At 56.4% G+C, this 15,340-nt stretch overlaps 2 protein-coding genes across 3 annotated transcripts; one reads left to right on the top strand and one right to left on the bottom strand.

Moving 5' to 3' along the window:
- Positions 1 to 133: 133 nt before the first annotated feature.
- On the bottom strand, positions 134 to 4,832 carry POFUT1 (protein O-fucosyltransferase 1). Its single transcript, XM_075438367.1, has 7 exons — positions 4,631 to 4,832; positions 4,387 to 4,508; positions 3,624 to 3,806; positions 2,905 to 3,017; positions 2,013 to 2,205; positions 1,535 to 1,777; positions 134 to 1,111 (listed from the first exon to the last, which is right to left on the bottom strand). The coding sequence occupies exons 1-7, from the start codon at positions 4,794 to 4,796 to the stop codon at positions 923 to 925; spliced, it is 1,209 nt and encodes a 402-aa protein (XP_075294482.1). The 5' UTR covers positions 4,797 to 4,832; the 3' UTR covers positions 134 to 922.
- Positions 4,833 to 4,888: 56 nt separating this feature from the next.
- On the top strand, positions 4,889 to 15,094 carry PLAGL2 (PLAG1 like zinc finger 2). 2 transcript variants are annotated; one of them, XM_075438354.1, is made up of 4 exons: positions 4,889 to 4,952; positions 8,459 to 8,568; positions 10,027 to 10,422; positions 11,305 to 15,094. In XM_075438354.1, exons 3-4 carry the CDS (start codon positions 10,160 to 10,162, stop codon positions 12,524 to 12,526), a joined length of 1,485 nt encoding a protein of 494 aa, XP_075294469.1. In that variant the 5' UTR covers positions 4,889 to 4,952; positions 8,459 to 8,568; positions 10,027 to 10,159; the 3' UTR covers positions 12,527 to 15,094. The 2 variants fall into 2 exon arrangements, with proteins under 2 accessions (XP_075294469.1, XP_075294470.1); XM_075438355.1 differs by lacking the exon at positions 4,889 to 4,952 and adding an exon at positions 5,429 to 5,458.
- Positions 15,095 to 15,340: the final 246 nt, after the last annotated feature.

Here is a 15,340-nt window from a genome sequence, read left to right as displayed (position 1 = left end):
ACCCCCACCACCACTTCCCAGTTACCCCCCCGGGAAGGGCCCCTGCAGCCCCAGGCTCTGCTCTCAGAGCGGCACAAACTGGGCGAAAGCCAGGAACCCCCACCCCAGACCCAGGCACGACCCCCACCCCCCGCCTGCTGCCACAGCCTCCGCTCGACACCAGCTTCGCCCCAGCACCGACCTCCGCCTGCCCCCACCGGCTCCAGCGCCGCAAGCTCCGAGGCTCCGACGCCAGGTGGGCTCCAACGCCGGGCAGACCCCCAAGGGTCTCTCATCTCCCACCAGACCCCCGCAGGCGCCCCCTCCCCGGTTCCACTCAGGGACGGGAGGAACCGGCGGCGGTGCAACCCCTCCTGACGGCGGATGGAAACCGAGGCACCGAGGTGATGTCGGCCCAGGAAGGCGACAGCGGCACTCGGTACAGCCCCGAGCTCTTTTCCAGCCCCGAGCCCTACCTGGCACTGCCTTTCCAGGGACCGGGACAGCCCTGACAACGCTTGGCACTTTGAAAGAACTTCGGGTCAGTTTTGGACGAGAAGCTGCTCAGCCCCAGGTAAAATTTAAACCTAACGGGAAAAAAAAAAAAATGGGGAAGAGGAAACCTGAGCAGCTGCCTCACGGCGATTGCTGGTGAACCCCGAAGAGGGAGAATGGAGAGCTATGCAAACTACATCTTACAAACTACCCACAGTGTACATTTCCCTATAAACTACACGATTCAAAAACCTCTTCTCTGCCCGACCTCACGCTGGGAAGGGAGGAGAAGCCGGACAGAACAGCCTGGCAGCGGCTGCGAGGCGCGTCGAGGGCCAGAGCGGGTCTGCAGCAGCCTGGCAGCGTGCTCGGCGGGCGAAGGCTGCGAGCCCGCGCGGTCCCTCGGCCCTCAGAGCCCTGAGGACTGCGGCGCCTGTTCCTCTCCTGGTCAGAATTCATCCCGTAGCCGTGGCGGGTGGTCCATGCCAAAAAACGAGGAGGGTTTTCCATGCACGTCGCGCTCTCTCTTCACGAAGGCGGTAAACGAAGAGACACAGTTCCCGATGAAGTGATCGGACTGGCCGAGGATGTACAGATCGACCTGCGGCACCTCGGGCTGCAAGCTCACCACCTTGACCTGCAGAGACACAAGGAGAGCGGATGAACCCAGCCGTCTGCCACCACCCAGACGCACGGCATGATACCAGAGATGGGGATGGACAGCACACAGAGAGCGGCCGCTGTCTTCAGCCGCCCTGCAGCTCCTTCCCGAGCAGACACACGTCAGAACAGTTCTGAGCATCACGGGGCTCACTCAATGGAAGCCTTTATCAAGGAGAAATTCACCACCGTGCAGCATAATGCTCTTCAACCTCTAGGAAACGATGAGTTTTATGGTGTAATTTTTATGGTTATGAGCAAAATTCCCTGCAAAATGCCAATCTCTGTAAACAACACACTACCCAGCTGCCTGCCTGCTGCCCGCAGCAGCAACGGGCCAGAACCCAAGGACGGTTCTTACTCCAGCCCTGCTGCCCGAACGGGTTTCTGGCAGACTTACCTTTCCTTGGAAGAGCTGCTGGATTTCCGCTGTGTAGGGCTCGGAATCGGTAGCGATATAAACGGATTTAGCTTCTGTCTTTTCCACCCAGAGCTCGAGAGCGCGCTTGATCTCCCTGAGGTCCGGCAGGCACATCTCCACGGTGAGAGGCGGCGCCGCGCCTCGGTCGTAGCCCACGCACTGAGGTGAGGCCATGAAGTGCGGCCCGGCCGTCCCGTCCTTCAACATCTTGCAAGCGTTTTTCTGTCGGAAGAAGCCAGAATCCCACGTTTGAACGGCAACAGCGAGAGACAGCGCTGCCGCGTCCCCCGCCTCTCCGCCAGGCTGTGACGCTGCTGGCACAGGGGGACCCCAACGGCATCGCTGCCTCGCAGAGAGCCACCGGACGCCGGCGGGCCCGGGCTGCCGACCCAGCCCAGCGTCTCCTCAGGCAGCTTCTCCCGCGGGCGCGAGGCACCGGCCTCGCCAGGAGCCGTACCCAGTCCGAGCCGATCCGCAGGTGAATTCCCACGTAGGGCCTGACCAGCAGAGACTGAATATAGGCTTCTCCCTTCCTCACCATCTCATCGGACCACACCATGTACTTGTGGAGGGGCCGGTGCTCCTCTAGGACCGGAAACTGGGCCGGAGCTCCAGGTAAGGCGACTACAGGGTGCTCAGATGGTGAAAATCTACGGAAAACAACCCAGCAGACCAAAACATACGATCACCTTGCGTGCAGCATCCTGCACAAAGCCTGCTGCGCGTGAGTGTCGTGACGGTCAGAACGGAAACCGTGAACACCCTGACACGCGCAGCAGCCGCCGCTCCAGATTCACCCGAGGAACCGTAGCCGTTTTGCCACGTGAACAGAGCCCTGAAGCAGAGCTCGGGTACTGCGTTTTACCTCAGACCGGGCAACAACCGAGCTCGGATCGCTCGACAGGCGGCAGAGTCTCGCCCGCACAGCAACGAGCGCTCACGCCTTCACCCCAGACTGGAGCCATTCTGTCACCCAGGCTCACCGACGTGACTAACGCCGCTCACAGCTCTGAAAACACGAGGCAGCCAGCGAAACAGAGCTCACGATCAGCGACTGAGAACCACGCTCTTTTGAAGATTAATTACATGCGTAGCCAGTAAATACTGCAGCTAAGTATTACTGGCTCAGAAACCCATCAGTCTGACAGAGCTCACACCTCATACTGCCCACGGGAAGAGCACGCTCAGTGAATATTTAATGGAAAAGCATTCAGATTTTTAGTTCCATTGCTACCTAACCGCTGCAGTCTCTCCCCCAGACTGCAAAGGCTTTACACAGCGACCAGCACAACTCTTCTCGTGAGTCACTCTAAACGCAGCACGCCAGCACTCTTCCGCCGTCTCGCTACCTTTGGATCCAGTGGTCCTTGTACGCAGGACTGAAGGAAATTCCCTTGAAGAGCTCAGACCTATCGAAATCCACCTGGAACTGATCCCAGAAGGGACCAAACGGGTTTCCATCCTGTAAAGGAAAGGCAAGCGTTCACCAGGTGCGTACGCAGAGCCTGGAGGGCAGACCGAGATGCCGGGGTGCCAAGAGGAAGCGTTTTCCTGTCCCAGGAGGAAAGGGGAGGGAGTACAACAGCCTGGTCACCACGGGTCAGCCCCACAGGAAGGAGAGAGGGAAACACATCCAAGAAAGTTAACTGAGAACTGATGCAAAGAGAGAGAACAAGAACGCCACAGCTCTCAACTGTATCTGAAAGAGGTTGCTTTAAACCCAGCTGGACAACTACACCCTGGATGCAAAACGGGCAGAGACCAGTGGGCTTTGTTGCTACAGATCCGTTCTCCTTATGGCCACGACCAAGTCTGACGTGATAAAACCCGCTCACACAAACCATCCTCCCGACGCCCGGGGATCTGCGGACAACGAACAGCACGAAGGCGCAGCAAGGCACGCAGGGGCGCGGTGGCAGGAAGGCCACCGAGAGGAACGCCGTGCGGAGGGACATGGGGTGGGCAGCTCTGAGGTCTGCAGATCAGCGGCGCCCCGAACGAGCCCGTCGCTCCCTCTGGAGCAGCGGCAGCACGGCGCTGCGCCGGCGGGGACGCGGGAGGAACTCACCTTCATGGGACAGGTGCTTTTGTCGGCGCTCCTCTGAGCCGCCGCTTCGAAGCAGTAAGCCACCCGCTTGCCGGGCGGCCAGTGGACAGGCGCCAGCTTCTCCATGAAGTCCTCCAGGCTGATAACGCGGTGGTACCGCAGCAGCGGCTCCAGCCTGAAGTGCTCCGAGTAGGGGACGTGCAGCTGGGGACGACAGCGCCCGCCTCGCCTCAGTCACGGGGCCGCAGCAGACAGAGCCCCAGGGCACCGAGCCTCCCCCCGTCGCCCCGGGGGCCCACAGCCTCCCCTCACCCCACCAGCCCCGGGGGTCTGAAGCCTCCTCCCCCAGCCCCCGGAGCCCCACCCCTGCCCCCGGGGCCCTGAAGCCTCCCCCTGCCGCCCCCAGCCCCATAGGGCCCAAAGCCTCCTCCCAGCACCCCCAGCCCCGGGTGCCCCAAAGCCTCCTCGGGCCCAAACCCTTCCCCTGATGCCCCCAACCCCGGGAGTCAGAAGCCTCCCCCCGCCCCCAGGGGCCCGAAGCCTCCCCCCCCAGCCCCCGGAGCTTCCCGGGGCCCCAAAGCCTCCTCCCGCCGCCCCCAGCCCCCGGGCCCGAAGCCTCCCCCGGCCCCCAGAGCCCCCCTCCCCCAGGGGGCCGAAGTCTCCTCCCCCAGCCCCCGGGACCCCGAAGCCTCCCTCCCTCCACCGGGGCCCCGAAGCCTCCCCCCCGCGGCGGAGGCCGCAGCCCTGCCCGCCGCCCCCTCCCCGCCCGGCCCCGGGGCCTCACGTTGGTGTAGGGCGGTCGGTGGTGCCGGTACTCGATCCACGGCGGCACGGCCAGGGTCCGGTTGAGGGCGCGGGCGAAGGCCAGGGCTCCCAGGAAGTGCTCAGCCTGGTTCCCGAAGCGGCCTGCGCAGCGGGGAGAGAGCGGGGCTCAGCCGGGGGGGCCTGCACCGGGGCCTCCGCTGGGGCCTGCACCGGGGCCTGTACCGGGGCCTGCACCGGGGCCTCCGCCGGCGGGAGGGCCTCACCCATGCATGGGCAGTAGAGCAGGTACCCGGCCGCGTCCCAGGCCGGCCCCGCGCGGCCTCCCGCGGCCATCACCGCCAGGAGGAGGAGGACGAAGAAGACAACGCCCGGCGGCCCCTCCATGGCGGCTCGGCCGAGACCCCCCGCGAAGCCGCCCCATCCCGTCATGCCCCGCGGCCGCGCCGGAACGGCCTCGCTCTCGCGGGAAACGTCACCGCGCCCGAGGCGGAAGTGGGAGAGCGACGTCACTCCCAGAATGCCCCGCGCAATGGGGCCGCCGGGGCCTGGGCCAGAGCCGCGCTTGGCGGGGCCCGGGGGAACGGGGTGAGTGCGGAGCGGGGGGGCACCGGAGGAAGGCGGGGGGGAGGCGGCGGGGTCCCCTCAGGCGAGGGGGGAGGTGGGAGGTGGGACAGGAGGAGGAGGGGGAGGAGAAGGCGTAGGGCCCGCCTCTCCCCCTCCCCTCAGGGCTGCGCCATGGTAACGGGGGGGGGGAGGGGGGGCTGCCGTTTCCCTCCCGTTTCCAACGGCGGAGCTGCCCCGGGGGTGGAAGGGGGGGGCCCGAGTTGCCCCCTCGGGCAACTCGGGCCCCCCCCTTCCACCCCCGGGGCAGCTCCGCCGTTTGCAAGGCCGCACTCTGTCCTGAGGGGTTTTGCAATCCAAAATCTGTGAGGGATCAAGCGGGGGAAACTCATGGCTGAGGCTTGAGCAGCTCGACTAGAGACCTGAGCCTGCGAGGACGTGGAAACCGGCGGACCTAGGAACGGCCGAAGGCACTCGCTGCATGAAAATAGTGGTTTTTCGTAGGGGAAATCGGGGAGTCGTAATGACACGTGAGTGGGTGTTTGTGGCTGTAGGAAAACTGTCAAAAAAAGGGTCAATGCGAGATGCGTAGGGAGGGAGGAGAGTGATTGCTGCACCCAGGTGTGGCGTTGGCAAGGCCGGCACTGCACGGTTAGGGCTGGTACCCACTTCTCCTCTCTTATAACTAAAAAACCCGGTACTGGCAAACGGCAGAGGATGGACAAGCTGGAGAGGTGGGCCTGTGTGAACCTCATGAGGTTCAACACGGCCAAGCGCAAGGTCCTACACCTGGGTCGGGATAATCCCCGCTATCAATACAGGCTGGGGGATGAAAGGATCGAGAGCAGCCCTGCTGAGAGGGACCTGGGGGTACTGATAGACGAAAGGCTGGACACGAGCCGGCAATGTGCGCTGGCAGCCCAGAGGGCCAACCGTGTCCTGGGCTGCATCAGGAGAAGCGTGGCCAGCAGGTCGAGAGAGGTGATTCTGCCCCTCTACTCTGCTCTGGTGAGACCTCACCTGGAGTCCTGCGTTCAGCTCTGGAGCCCTCAGCACAAGAAGGACGTGGAGCTGTTGGAGCGGGTCCAAAGGAGGGCTACAAAAATGATCCGAGGGCTGGAGCACCTCTGCTATGAGGACAGGCTGAGAGAGTTGGGCTTGTTCAGCCTGGAGAAGAGAAGGCTGCGGGGAGACCTGATTGCAGCCTTTCAGTACTTAAAGGGAGCCTATAGGAAAGATGGGGATGATCTTTTTAGTAGAGACAACAGTGACAGGACGAGGGGTAATGGTTTTAAACTAAAACAGGGTGGGTTTAGGCTGGATATAAGGAAGAAATTCTTTACAATGAGGGTGGTGAAACACTGGAACGGGTTGCCCAGAGAGGTGGTGGAGGCCCCATCCCTGGAAACATTCAAGACCAGGTTGGACAGGGCTCTGAGCAACCTGATCTCGTTAGTGGTGTCCCTGCTCGCTGCGGGGGGGTTGGACTAGATGACCTCTAGGGGTCCCTTCTGACCCAAAACTTTCTATGATTCTATGCAGAGAAGTCACAAAGCGATCCGAGGCCCTGAAGCAGAGCCTTGCAGTCAGGGGTGGGAGCTGGGCTTGGCTAGAACACCGTAAGGAGAAGCGGGGGGGGGGGGGATTTTGTTGCGCTGTGTGGAGATTTTGGAAGATCTGCTCTGAGGGACGTTGCTGCGGCAGTTTGAGGTGTTATGGGCCCTGGTCGTCCTGTGGAAAGTCAGTAACGCGTGAGCGCGCCCGGTGCCAGGCCAGACGCTGCGGCTGGGATCGGTTTGCGGCACGACACCGGGCTGGGGCTGAGTGCCCGCCGTGGATTGCGGCCCCTGCTTTGTGCCACATCGCTGCTGCCTTCCGCCTGAGCAAGCTGCAGCTTTGACAACGTAAAATCACTCAGCAAGCCTGAGCGGGGGACTGGTCTGGCTGGGGGAGGGAAAATATAAAAAGAAGTTTCTTTTCATCTGGGTGAGTTCCTTCAGCCACACCAGCGAGCAGCTGGGAAACAGCCAGGCCAGGGCTGCGCAGCGGCGGGTGGTGGGGACTGAGGGACGCAGCAGTCTCTAGGACACCCTCTCTGTCCCTGTGGGAAGAACAGTGACAGTTCTGGAGCAGCTCGTGGGCAGAGGCCCGGCGGGACTCGGCGGGCAGAAGCCAGGGACGGCCACGCGCACTCCAGACACGAGAGATGCTGCCCTGTAGAAAAGAGAAGCGGCCGCTCCGTGACCCCGGGTGGGCCAGGCAGGCTGCCAGGCCCCGTCTCGCTGCCTCCCCGCCGCTGCGGACCCGCTCTGCCCGCAGCAGCACAGCTTTGCTGTTGGGCCGGTCAGAGGACTCATCCAGGCTCCTTTTCATTTTTTCCTGATTATTTTTAACCCAGGCAGTTCCCCGATCTGGTTCCCAGCCTAGCTCACGAGGTTTTCCCGCCCAGCCGAGGAACGGTGCTCCGTGTCACCGGGGCCACTCCGAGGGGCAGAAGCGCCGTGTCATTGAACCGTGCTTTGGGAAGGGTTACACACCGGGACAGGCTGTCAGAGCGGGTGGTGGACTCTATCGCCGGGACTTGCTGTGAAGCCCGAGAGATTTTCTGTGCTGTGCACCAGCTCAGGCGTACCTCGGTGTCTTCCACGCAACGACAAGCGGCTGGAACCTCACACATCGCATGCGACCCATCAGCTGATAGGAGCTCTGCTAGCTTGAGTTTGCCCAGACAAACCCGATGACCGTAGTAATGAAATATTTGATACCCGTTGGCAGCCAGTGGGACTCAGACTCTCGGGTGGCTCGTATTGTTTTCCAGTTCTGTGTTCACCCCGCCAACGTCTTAACCTCTGTAGAACTGAAGCAGCGGAAGATTCATCTGGTGATGGGAGTTTTCTGTAGCCAACTTCTCTGAGATTTCTGGAGCTGCATAGGCTGGACTTGCTTTTCCAGGCCTAGTGCAAAGCTTCCCGTGATAACCAGGTTTCCCAGGGCTGGTGCAAGCGCCGTGGTGTACAGGGTGTCCTGTGAACAAGTGTAGGTGAAGTGTTTCCACACAGGGGTGACTGGTTCTCTCTGGTGGCTCCAGGGTTACGGTGAACAGTGAGCACATTGGAAACGTTCTTTGGGGAAATGTCACTAAGAAAACTAAGGGAGTTTTAACAAAATGTAAATATCTAGGTCACGCAGAGAGTTTTCTAGCCAAGCGTGAATTATGTTGTTAACCTTCCACGGCTGCTGTGTTTCACCGGTACTGTGCGAGACCCTCATCTTGCTTTCTCTTTCTAATTCCTCAGCTGCCAGAGTGTCCTAGGACATGTGTTTAGACTTAGAAACAGGCCCAGATAGGTAGAGTCCTTTTTCTTGTTAGACTATTATAATTTTAAAGGAAGGTTGATGACATTTTGCAATAATCAATTACAGAGATTACCGTATCTTAACTCATTCGTATTTGGGTTTCTGCTCTGAAGGCGATGGTTTCTGTGCCTTGCTATTAAAGACAGCAGAATTCAAACTCTGTCTTCTTGCAGGTAGCTTGGAAGCTGGCACAGATGGCTGAGCTTGTTCAGAGGGAGAGCAGCAACTACCTGGTGAAAGGGGCAGAGACTCCCGGCACGCGTGCACAGCTCTGAAGCAGGAGGTAGAGAACACTGCTCTTTTCCAGCACACACCTCATACCGAGGTGAAATAGTCACGGTCCTGGATGCCTGCAAGGGAAGGCTGCTCTGAACCGCAGGGCTCCGGCAGCCGGCGGGGCGGGAGCGGCCGGCACGCCACGCGGGCTGGTACCAAAGTGGCACCTCAGCAGTTCTGGTCCTTTATTGTCCTGCTCTGAGCCAGCACAAAACTGAATTCTGTTCTTAACGGACATTTCCAGACCTCACAGGGACGCGTTTTCTCGGAGTCGTCCCGTTTCCCAGTGTTTTCCTCCCTGGGGGAACCAGCCGTGGTGGTGTGAGCGCTGGAGCGGTTACGGGTATTGTTATTTCAGCTATTCATAACGTTCAGCCGTGCCCTTTCTTAACGGGGGCTGGTTAGTTCCCTCGCAGTTGCACATCCTGCCCACAACTGGCACTCGTGTTGATGTGCAGGCAGGAAGTTCCTCCCTCTGAAGCAATCATGGAGTGAGAAAGAGCTTGAGGGTTTGATGCTATTTTAAGAATAGTTTCTCAGGCAGCTAGATTCAGTGAAAGAGATGTTTTCTGAGGTTTTATTTCAGCTAACCGTTGGCAGAACCATATAAAAATGTTGAACTTGACCAACGAGACCAACACAACTCAAGAACAACCTGCTAAGAGAGATTAGTATAGGTTTTCATCAACATGAAAGCCAGCAGAGCTTACAGGAGGTGAATTTTGTTGAGCAGGAAACAGTTTGAGCTTACATTGTCAATGGATAGAGCGTAAAAGAAAAACAATAAATTGCTCATTACTGTAGGAAACTTGCTAATCCAGAGAGGCAGAATCTGCCCCACAGTAGAAAAGTGAAAACACAGTGACTAATCACACCCTGAAGAGGAGCAGCCTCTGTTGCCTTCCTGCAAAAGGGGTAAAGTTGCTGATAATAGCAAGTTTTCTTCCCCAGCCGTGTTGACGCCTGGGTGGTAATTCAGATTGGCTTGCTAGGAGATGGTCTTACTAGCAGAGCGGATGAAAAAAATACAGGAGAACCTTAGTTTCTCTGGGAAGCTCTGGAAGGGAATTCCATGGGAGCAAAGATCGAGAGCAAGTGAGGACAGACTACGAAGAACATGAAAAAAGGGGATGAGAAGAGATCCACAAAACACAGGGGGAAAGGTGAGGTGTTTAGAGCTACAAAGAGACACCTGCCTACAATGTTTCAGGAGAAGATGCATGTAGTAGGTAACAGTGGCTCCTATTTGTTGCGAAAATGTGGTTCGGAAAAAGTCTTAACATCATTTTATTTAGGGAACAGGGGTTAAGGGAGAAAAGAACGAAACACATTCTGGAGACGGGAGCTGCCTGTGGCTGCGAGCAGGCAGCATCTTCACGTGTTTAGTGCTGGCTGCTGCTCACGTGTGTTTGCGTGAACGGGTGAAAGAGGCAGTGTCTTAACACCAACCTTTCTGTCATTTCAGATGAAGATGTTTTGCTGTTAAAGCAGTTTGATCACAGAGGGTTCCAGCTGAAAACCACAACGGGACAACACCACGGCAAGATGCCTGCAGGCTCGACTTCTGCTTGACATGGCCTTGTTCTACTAGACCTGCCATGACGGCATTTTTTCCCAGTGTTCCCAACTGGATTCAAGATGCAAAGCAGGAGGAGGAAGAGACAGGCTGGAAATTAGTCCCCAGACCAAGAGGTGAAGAGACCGAAAGTCAGGGAAAATGCCAGTGTGAAATATCGGAGGCCTCCTTCACGAACGTGGACAAGCTGAGAACTCACGCACTGTCTCACGCTGAGCAGAGGCCATACAACTGCCCGCAGCTGCACTGTGGCAAAGCCTTTGCTTCTAAGTACAAGCTGTATAGGTAGGTAACTGCCGGGTGCCTCTGCCAAACAGTGCTCCCCTACCAGAAGAGAGGGGAAAACCCCTGCGTCGTGTTTTTTTGCTTGAATTTCTGAGAAGGTGGAGGAGGGGGAATGCCCTTGTTACCTTGCGCACTCACTTGAGTCCCAGACGTTACCATACTTGGCTTCTCTTTAAGCACCTTCCAGACAACCTCAGATAATACTTTATCCTGAGCTCAAGGTGTTCTCTGTTTTACTAAGGAGGAAATTGAAGCAGAAAGTGAAGTTCACAGATTAAAAACCAAAATGAAAAGCAAGGATAACATTCACATTTCATAAGCCCTACCTCTGACTTTAATCACAGGAATATTTCTGTGGCAGCTATTGTTCTAGCATGAAGAAGTAGAGTTCCTGTTCATGTACTGAAATATAGCGTAGAATAATTAAACGATACGAGCGCTAGGAACTTGAAACCAGATGAGCCACAGAGAGCGTCAGATACCCAGGTGAAATCGGTCCGCAGTGGCTGTCAGCAGCCATTGCCACAGTCTGATGCCACCTGATGAAATGAAGCCGTCTCACCAGCAGACAAACATTTCTTGTCAGAAACTGCCAAGGTTTTCCTTGCCTTTGCCCCGTTTGACAGCCTCAGCAGAGAGCACAGGAGCCGAGTAGACAACGGAGGTGTACCTGTGTGGAGGGGATGCGTTCTAGGGAGGCCGGGCACTGCCGAGACAGACCCTGTGCCTGGAGAGTCCCTGCTGCCCAGGCTGTGGTGGTAAAATGCCAGCTGGGATTTTTGTGGTGTAAAGTGTAGAACACAAGGAAATTTTTGAAAAAGTAGCGTGCGTTCTCTTAGCGGCCGGCTGCTAGTCTAAACTTTCCTGCTTTTCTCCCAAAAGGCATATGGCCACGCACTCTGCTCAGAAGCCTCACCAGTGTATGTACTGCGAGAAGATGTTCCACCGCAAAGATCACCTTCGCAACCACCTCCAGACCCACGATCCCAACAAGGAGGCCCTGCACTGTCCCGAGTGTGGCAAGAACTACAACACGAAGCTCGGCTTCAGGCGACATCTGGCCATGCACGCAGCTGCCAGCGGCGATCTCAGCTGCAAGGTATGCCTCCAGACGTTCGAAAGCACCCAGGTCCTGCTGGAGCACCTCAAAGCTCATTCTAGGCGGGCTTCTGGTGGAGCGAAGGAAAAGAAGCATCCGTGTGACCACTGCGATAGGCGCTTCTACACCCGGAAAGACGTGCGGAGACACTTGGTGGTGCACACGGGGCGGAAGGACTTCTTGTGCCAGTACTGTGCTCAGAGGTTTGGGAGGAAAGATCATCTGACCAGGCACATGAAGAAAAGCCACTCCCAGGAACTGCTGAAGATTAAGACAGAGCCGGTTGACATGCTGGGTCTCCTAAGCTGCAGCTCAACTGTAGCAGTGAAAGAAGAGCTGAGTCCCGTCCTGTGTATGGCATCCAGAGACATGATAGGTGGCAAGAGCTTCCCTGGCATGTTGCCTGTGGGCATGTACAGCACGCACCTCCAGACCATGCCGAGCTCAGGGATGCCCCATTCTTTGGTTCCTAATTCTCTTCCCATGGGAATGAGCTATCCTCTGGAGTCGTCTTCTCCCATCTCCTCCCCGCCGCAACCTCCTCCAAAGTATCAGCTTGGATCTACCTCATATTTGCCTGAGAAAGTACCCAAAGTAGAGGTGGACAGCTTTTTGTCAGACTTCCCTGGCAGCCTGTCTCTCTCGTCTGGTGAGCCTCAGTCCTCTTCGCCTCAGCCACCCCCCCTGGATGAGGCTTTGCTTTCCAAGAGCCCTGCTAACCTTTCAGAGGCTCTCTGTGCTGCTAACGTGGACTTCTCTCATCTTCTTGGCTTCCTCCCCCTAAATCTTCCCCCTTGCAACCCACCTGGATCGTCAGGGGGGTTGGTTATGGGCTACTCGCAGGGGGAGACACAGCCACTGCTTACCACTTTGCAACACCAACCTCAAGAATCTCCCGGAGCTGGGGCCTCGCTGAACTTTGGGCCCCTTCATTCATTGCCCCCTGTCTTCACCTCCAGCTTGAGCACAACCACGCTGCCACGTTTCCACCAGGCATTCCAATAAGCTGAAAACAGCACTGGAGAACAGACCTTTCCGTCACCCTTTGGTGGAGAGCCTTAAAACGCACAACTCTTACTTCCCTTTGGGGTGTGAAAGCTTTGCAAAGCTGTTTCAGACAGGAGGTTTCTGATCTCCGGAGGGAGCACTTGTAGACTGGAACAGCAGATAGCCCCGTGCGAGTCCCAGTCCTGTACAGCGAAAAGATCTCAGCTAATAGACTGGATATATTTTATCTAATTTTTAATCTGTGAATCAGGAGCCGCGCTTAGCACTGACCTTCCCTGAGATCCCAGAGCTATGTTCCTCTTTGGGAAGGGACTGTCCCTGAGAAGGAGTTGAGACTCTTTCATCTTGGGCTAAACTTTCGAAGAGTCCAGCTTCCATTTCATGTTACCACACTGCAGTTCTGGCAAAACGGCCAACACCTCCACACGGAGAAGGAGGAGAAGTCAGGATACCCGCCCTGTGTGAAGCCAACGGGGAAGAGGCTGTGCTTCCCCACTACCTCTCATCCCATCACCGAATACAGCTTACTCCACCGAACGCAGCTTACTCCACGTCAGTGTTAAGCAACAAGACCGTTTACATGATGAATTCAGAGACTTCACCTCATTCTTCTTCGCGGAGCCGTTAGGTTAAACTCATTACAGTGAACATTGTTTACACAACACAAATCTGTTTCTGCCATTACAAAAATAGGAGGCACCAGAATACGCTGGGTTTATCTCTGGTGTAGCTAGAACACTGTTTACACAACGAAGTCAGGTTGCACTGATTTCTCTTCACTTACCATGTTCTTCCCCCATGGGGAAATACACTGCTTTCTGGGCCGCTTCAGCCTCCACCGCTGCAGGCAGCCGCTTCCTGCGTTTTCTCTCTGGCTATCCACGTGTCAAGGGGATGGAGCAGCGCTCACAGCTTCGCTTGGGCTTGTGGTGTGTGGATAGAGCCCTCTCAGATACCTCCCCCAGGCAAACAGATCTGGAAACCAAACCGCATGAAGAAGCCAGGTTAGGGGCCGGGGGCCGGCAGCGTTGAGTACTGCCATACCCGGCGTGGCCGAGCCCAGGCTGCAGGCCCCCGCTCCGCAGGTTCCCTTGCGATGAGGAGCAGAGTACGAGTCTCTAGGTTGTTTTACCACAGCAGTTCCGCGAGGTCAGTACCCGTTTGGCTTATCCATGAAGCAGTCTCAAGAGAGACGTTTTTACCTCCATCCTAGGGTGATAACATCCAGGAATCGGGAGGGAAAATTGGCCCCAGCTTCATGTACACTCCATCAGTGTATTTGAAGCATTTTCCCCAACACTAATAGTTCTCACAAACATGCTGAGGGTTTGGGCCTGCAGTCACCCTTTCACGTCAGATTTGGTTCCACTGGCCTTTTAGTTCTCCTTCTCGAGCCTTGTCTCCTGAAGTTAAAGTCCTGCTTCCCCTGCTCGCTGCCTCACCTCTTAAGCTCCTCCGCGGACTGGCTCGCTGCTGAGGGCAGGAGGGTTACACTGGGACGCGGCAGCCAGCTGCTGGTGTCGTTCAGCATCTGTAGCACCCTCGGCGCTCATCTTCCTCGGCCCTTGTGCTGCGGTGGGTAACGTACGGAGGTCGACCTCGCTGTAGGTTGGTGCGTGTTTGTGAATACAGACACGCGGCTCTTCATACCTCAGCGTGGAGGAACCATCGTAGGGCAACAGAAACCAGGAAATCAGGCAATATTGTTCTCCATAAATTAAAAAACACAAAGTCTACCTCTGCTCTGTTACCGCAGCTCCTTCAGCGAAGCCCGATTCGCAGCTCCTCCAGCGCAGCCCGGGGCTGCCCTCCCTCAGCTCCCCGAGTGCAGCCGTCGCAGTCCGCGCATACTGCGCTCTGCTGAGCCCCGCGTCCCACCGCGGGACATCGGCCGTGCCTCGTTTGTTCATAGGCTTGTCCCCCGTCCGTTTTACTCAAGAATTTTATTTTTAATTTAGCTTAGTAAGTCTTCCCAGAGTGACTGTTTAGCGATCCATTGATTCTCCAAAACCTAGATCATTGTTTTAGGTTAGCCAGCCATGCTGCAAACCATACTTTTGTATCAAAATGTAATATAAGATTTATTTACCTCAGCAATATCCTGTGGCAATGATCTCCCCGAGTTAAATGCAGTACTTCCTTTTCTCCACTGTAAAATGTTGCCTTTCGAAGTTCAGCGAGTGCCTTCTTGTTCTCTAACGTAGAGAAGGTAAACGGGGCGCTTCAGCTGGGCTCCGTTTACCGACGTTGAATACCTCAGGCCTGTCCTACTGCTCTGCTCTTGGCAAATTAAAGAGTGTCACACTGTTATCAATGATATGCAAGCCTTATCCCTGCCTTCAGTTGAGAGGAAATTTTTTTTTTTTTAGAGAAATAAATGGTCAGAACCGATCTCTTACTGCGAGTGAGGGTTGTCAGGTTTGTGCAGTGCCATCGTACACCTTCCTCTGCGTCAGACCGTTCAGCTTTGTGCCTGCATTGTACTCCGAGCAGACGTCAGCACTGGAATTCCTTTAGCAGTGGTAGCTAAACTTAGAGCCAGGCGTCTTTTTTTCCTACCAGTAGTCTGTCAAAGAATAAACAGAATTCATTTTGCTATTATTTGCACGTGTGATTTGCTTTCCACAGCTCTTCTGTGCAGAATTGCCATGCCATTTGTCAATGAAAAAGTCTAAACCAGCACAGGGCGCGTTTTCAGAGGCCGCGCGCTGGAGCCGGTGCCGGGTGTTTGCACTGGGAAATGGATTCAAAGTTCCCGCTCCACAACAGGGTTTATAATCTGCAAGTATTTTATCAGCCAGTCTGAAACGT

Source organism: Opisthocomus hoazin, chromosome 18 (genome assembly GCF_030867145.1).
Source record: "Opisthocomus hoazin isolate bOpiHoa1 chromosome 18, bOpiHoa1.hap1, whole genome shotgun sequence".
Lineage (NCBI taxonomy): Eukaryota > Metazoa > Chordata > Aves > Opisthocomiformes > Opisthocomidae > Opisthocomus > Opisthocomus hoazin.
This window is presented reverse-complemented; position numbering and strand designations above follow the sequence as displayed.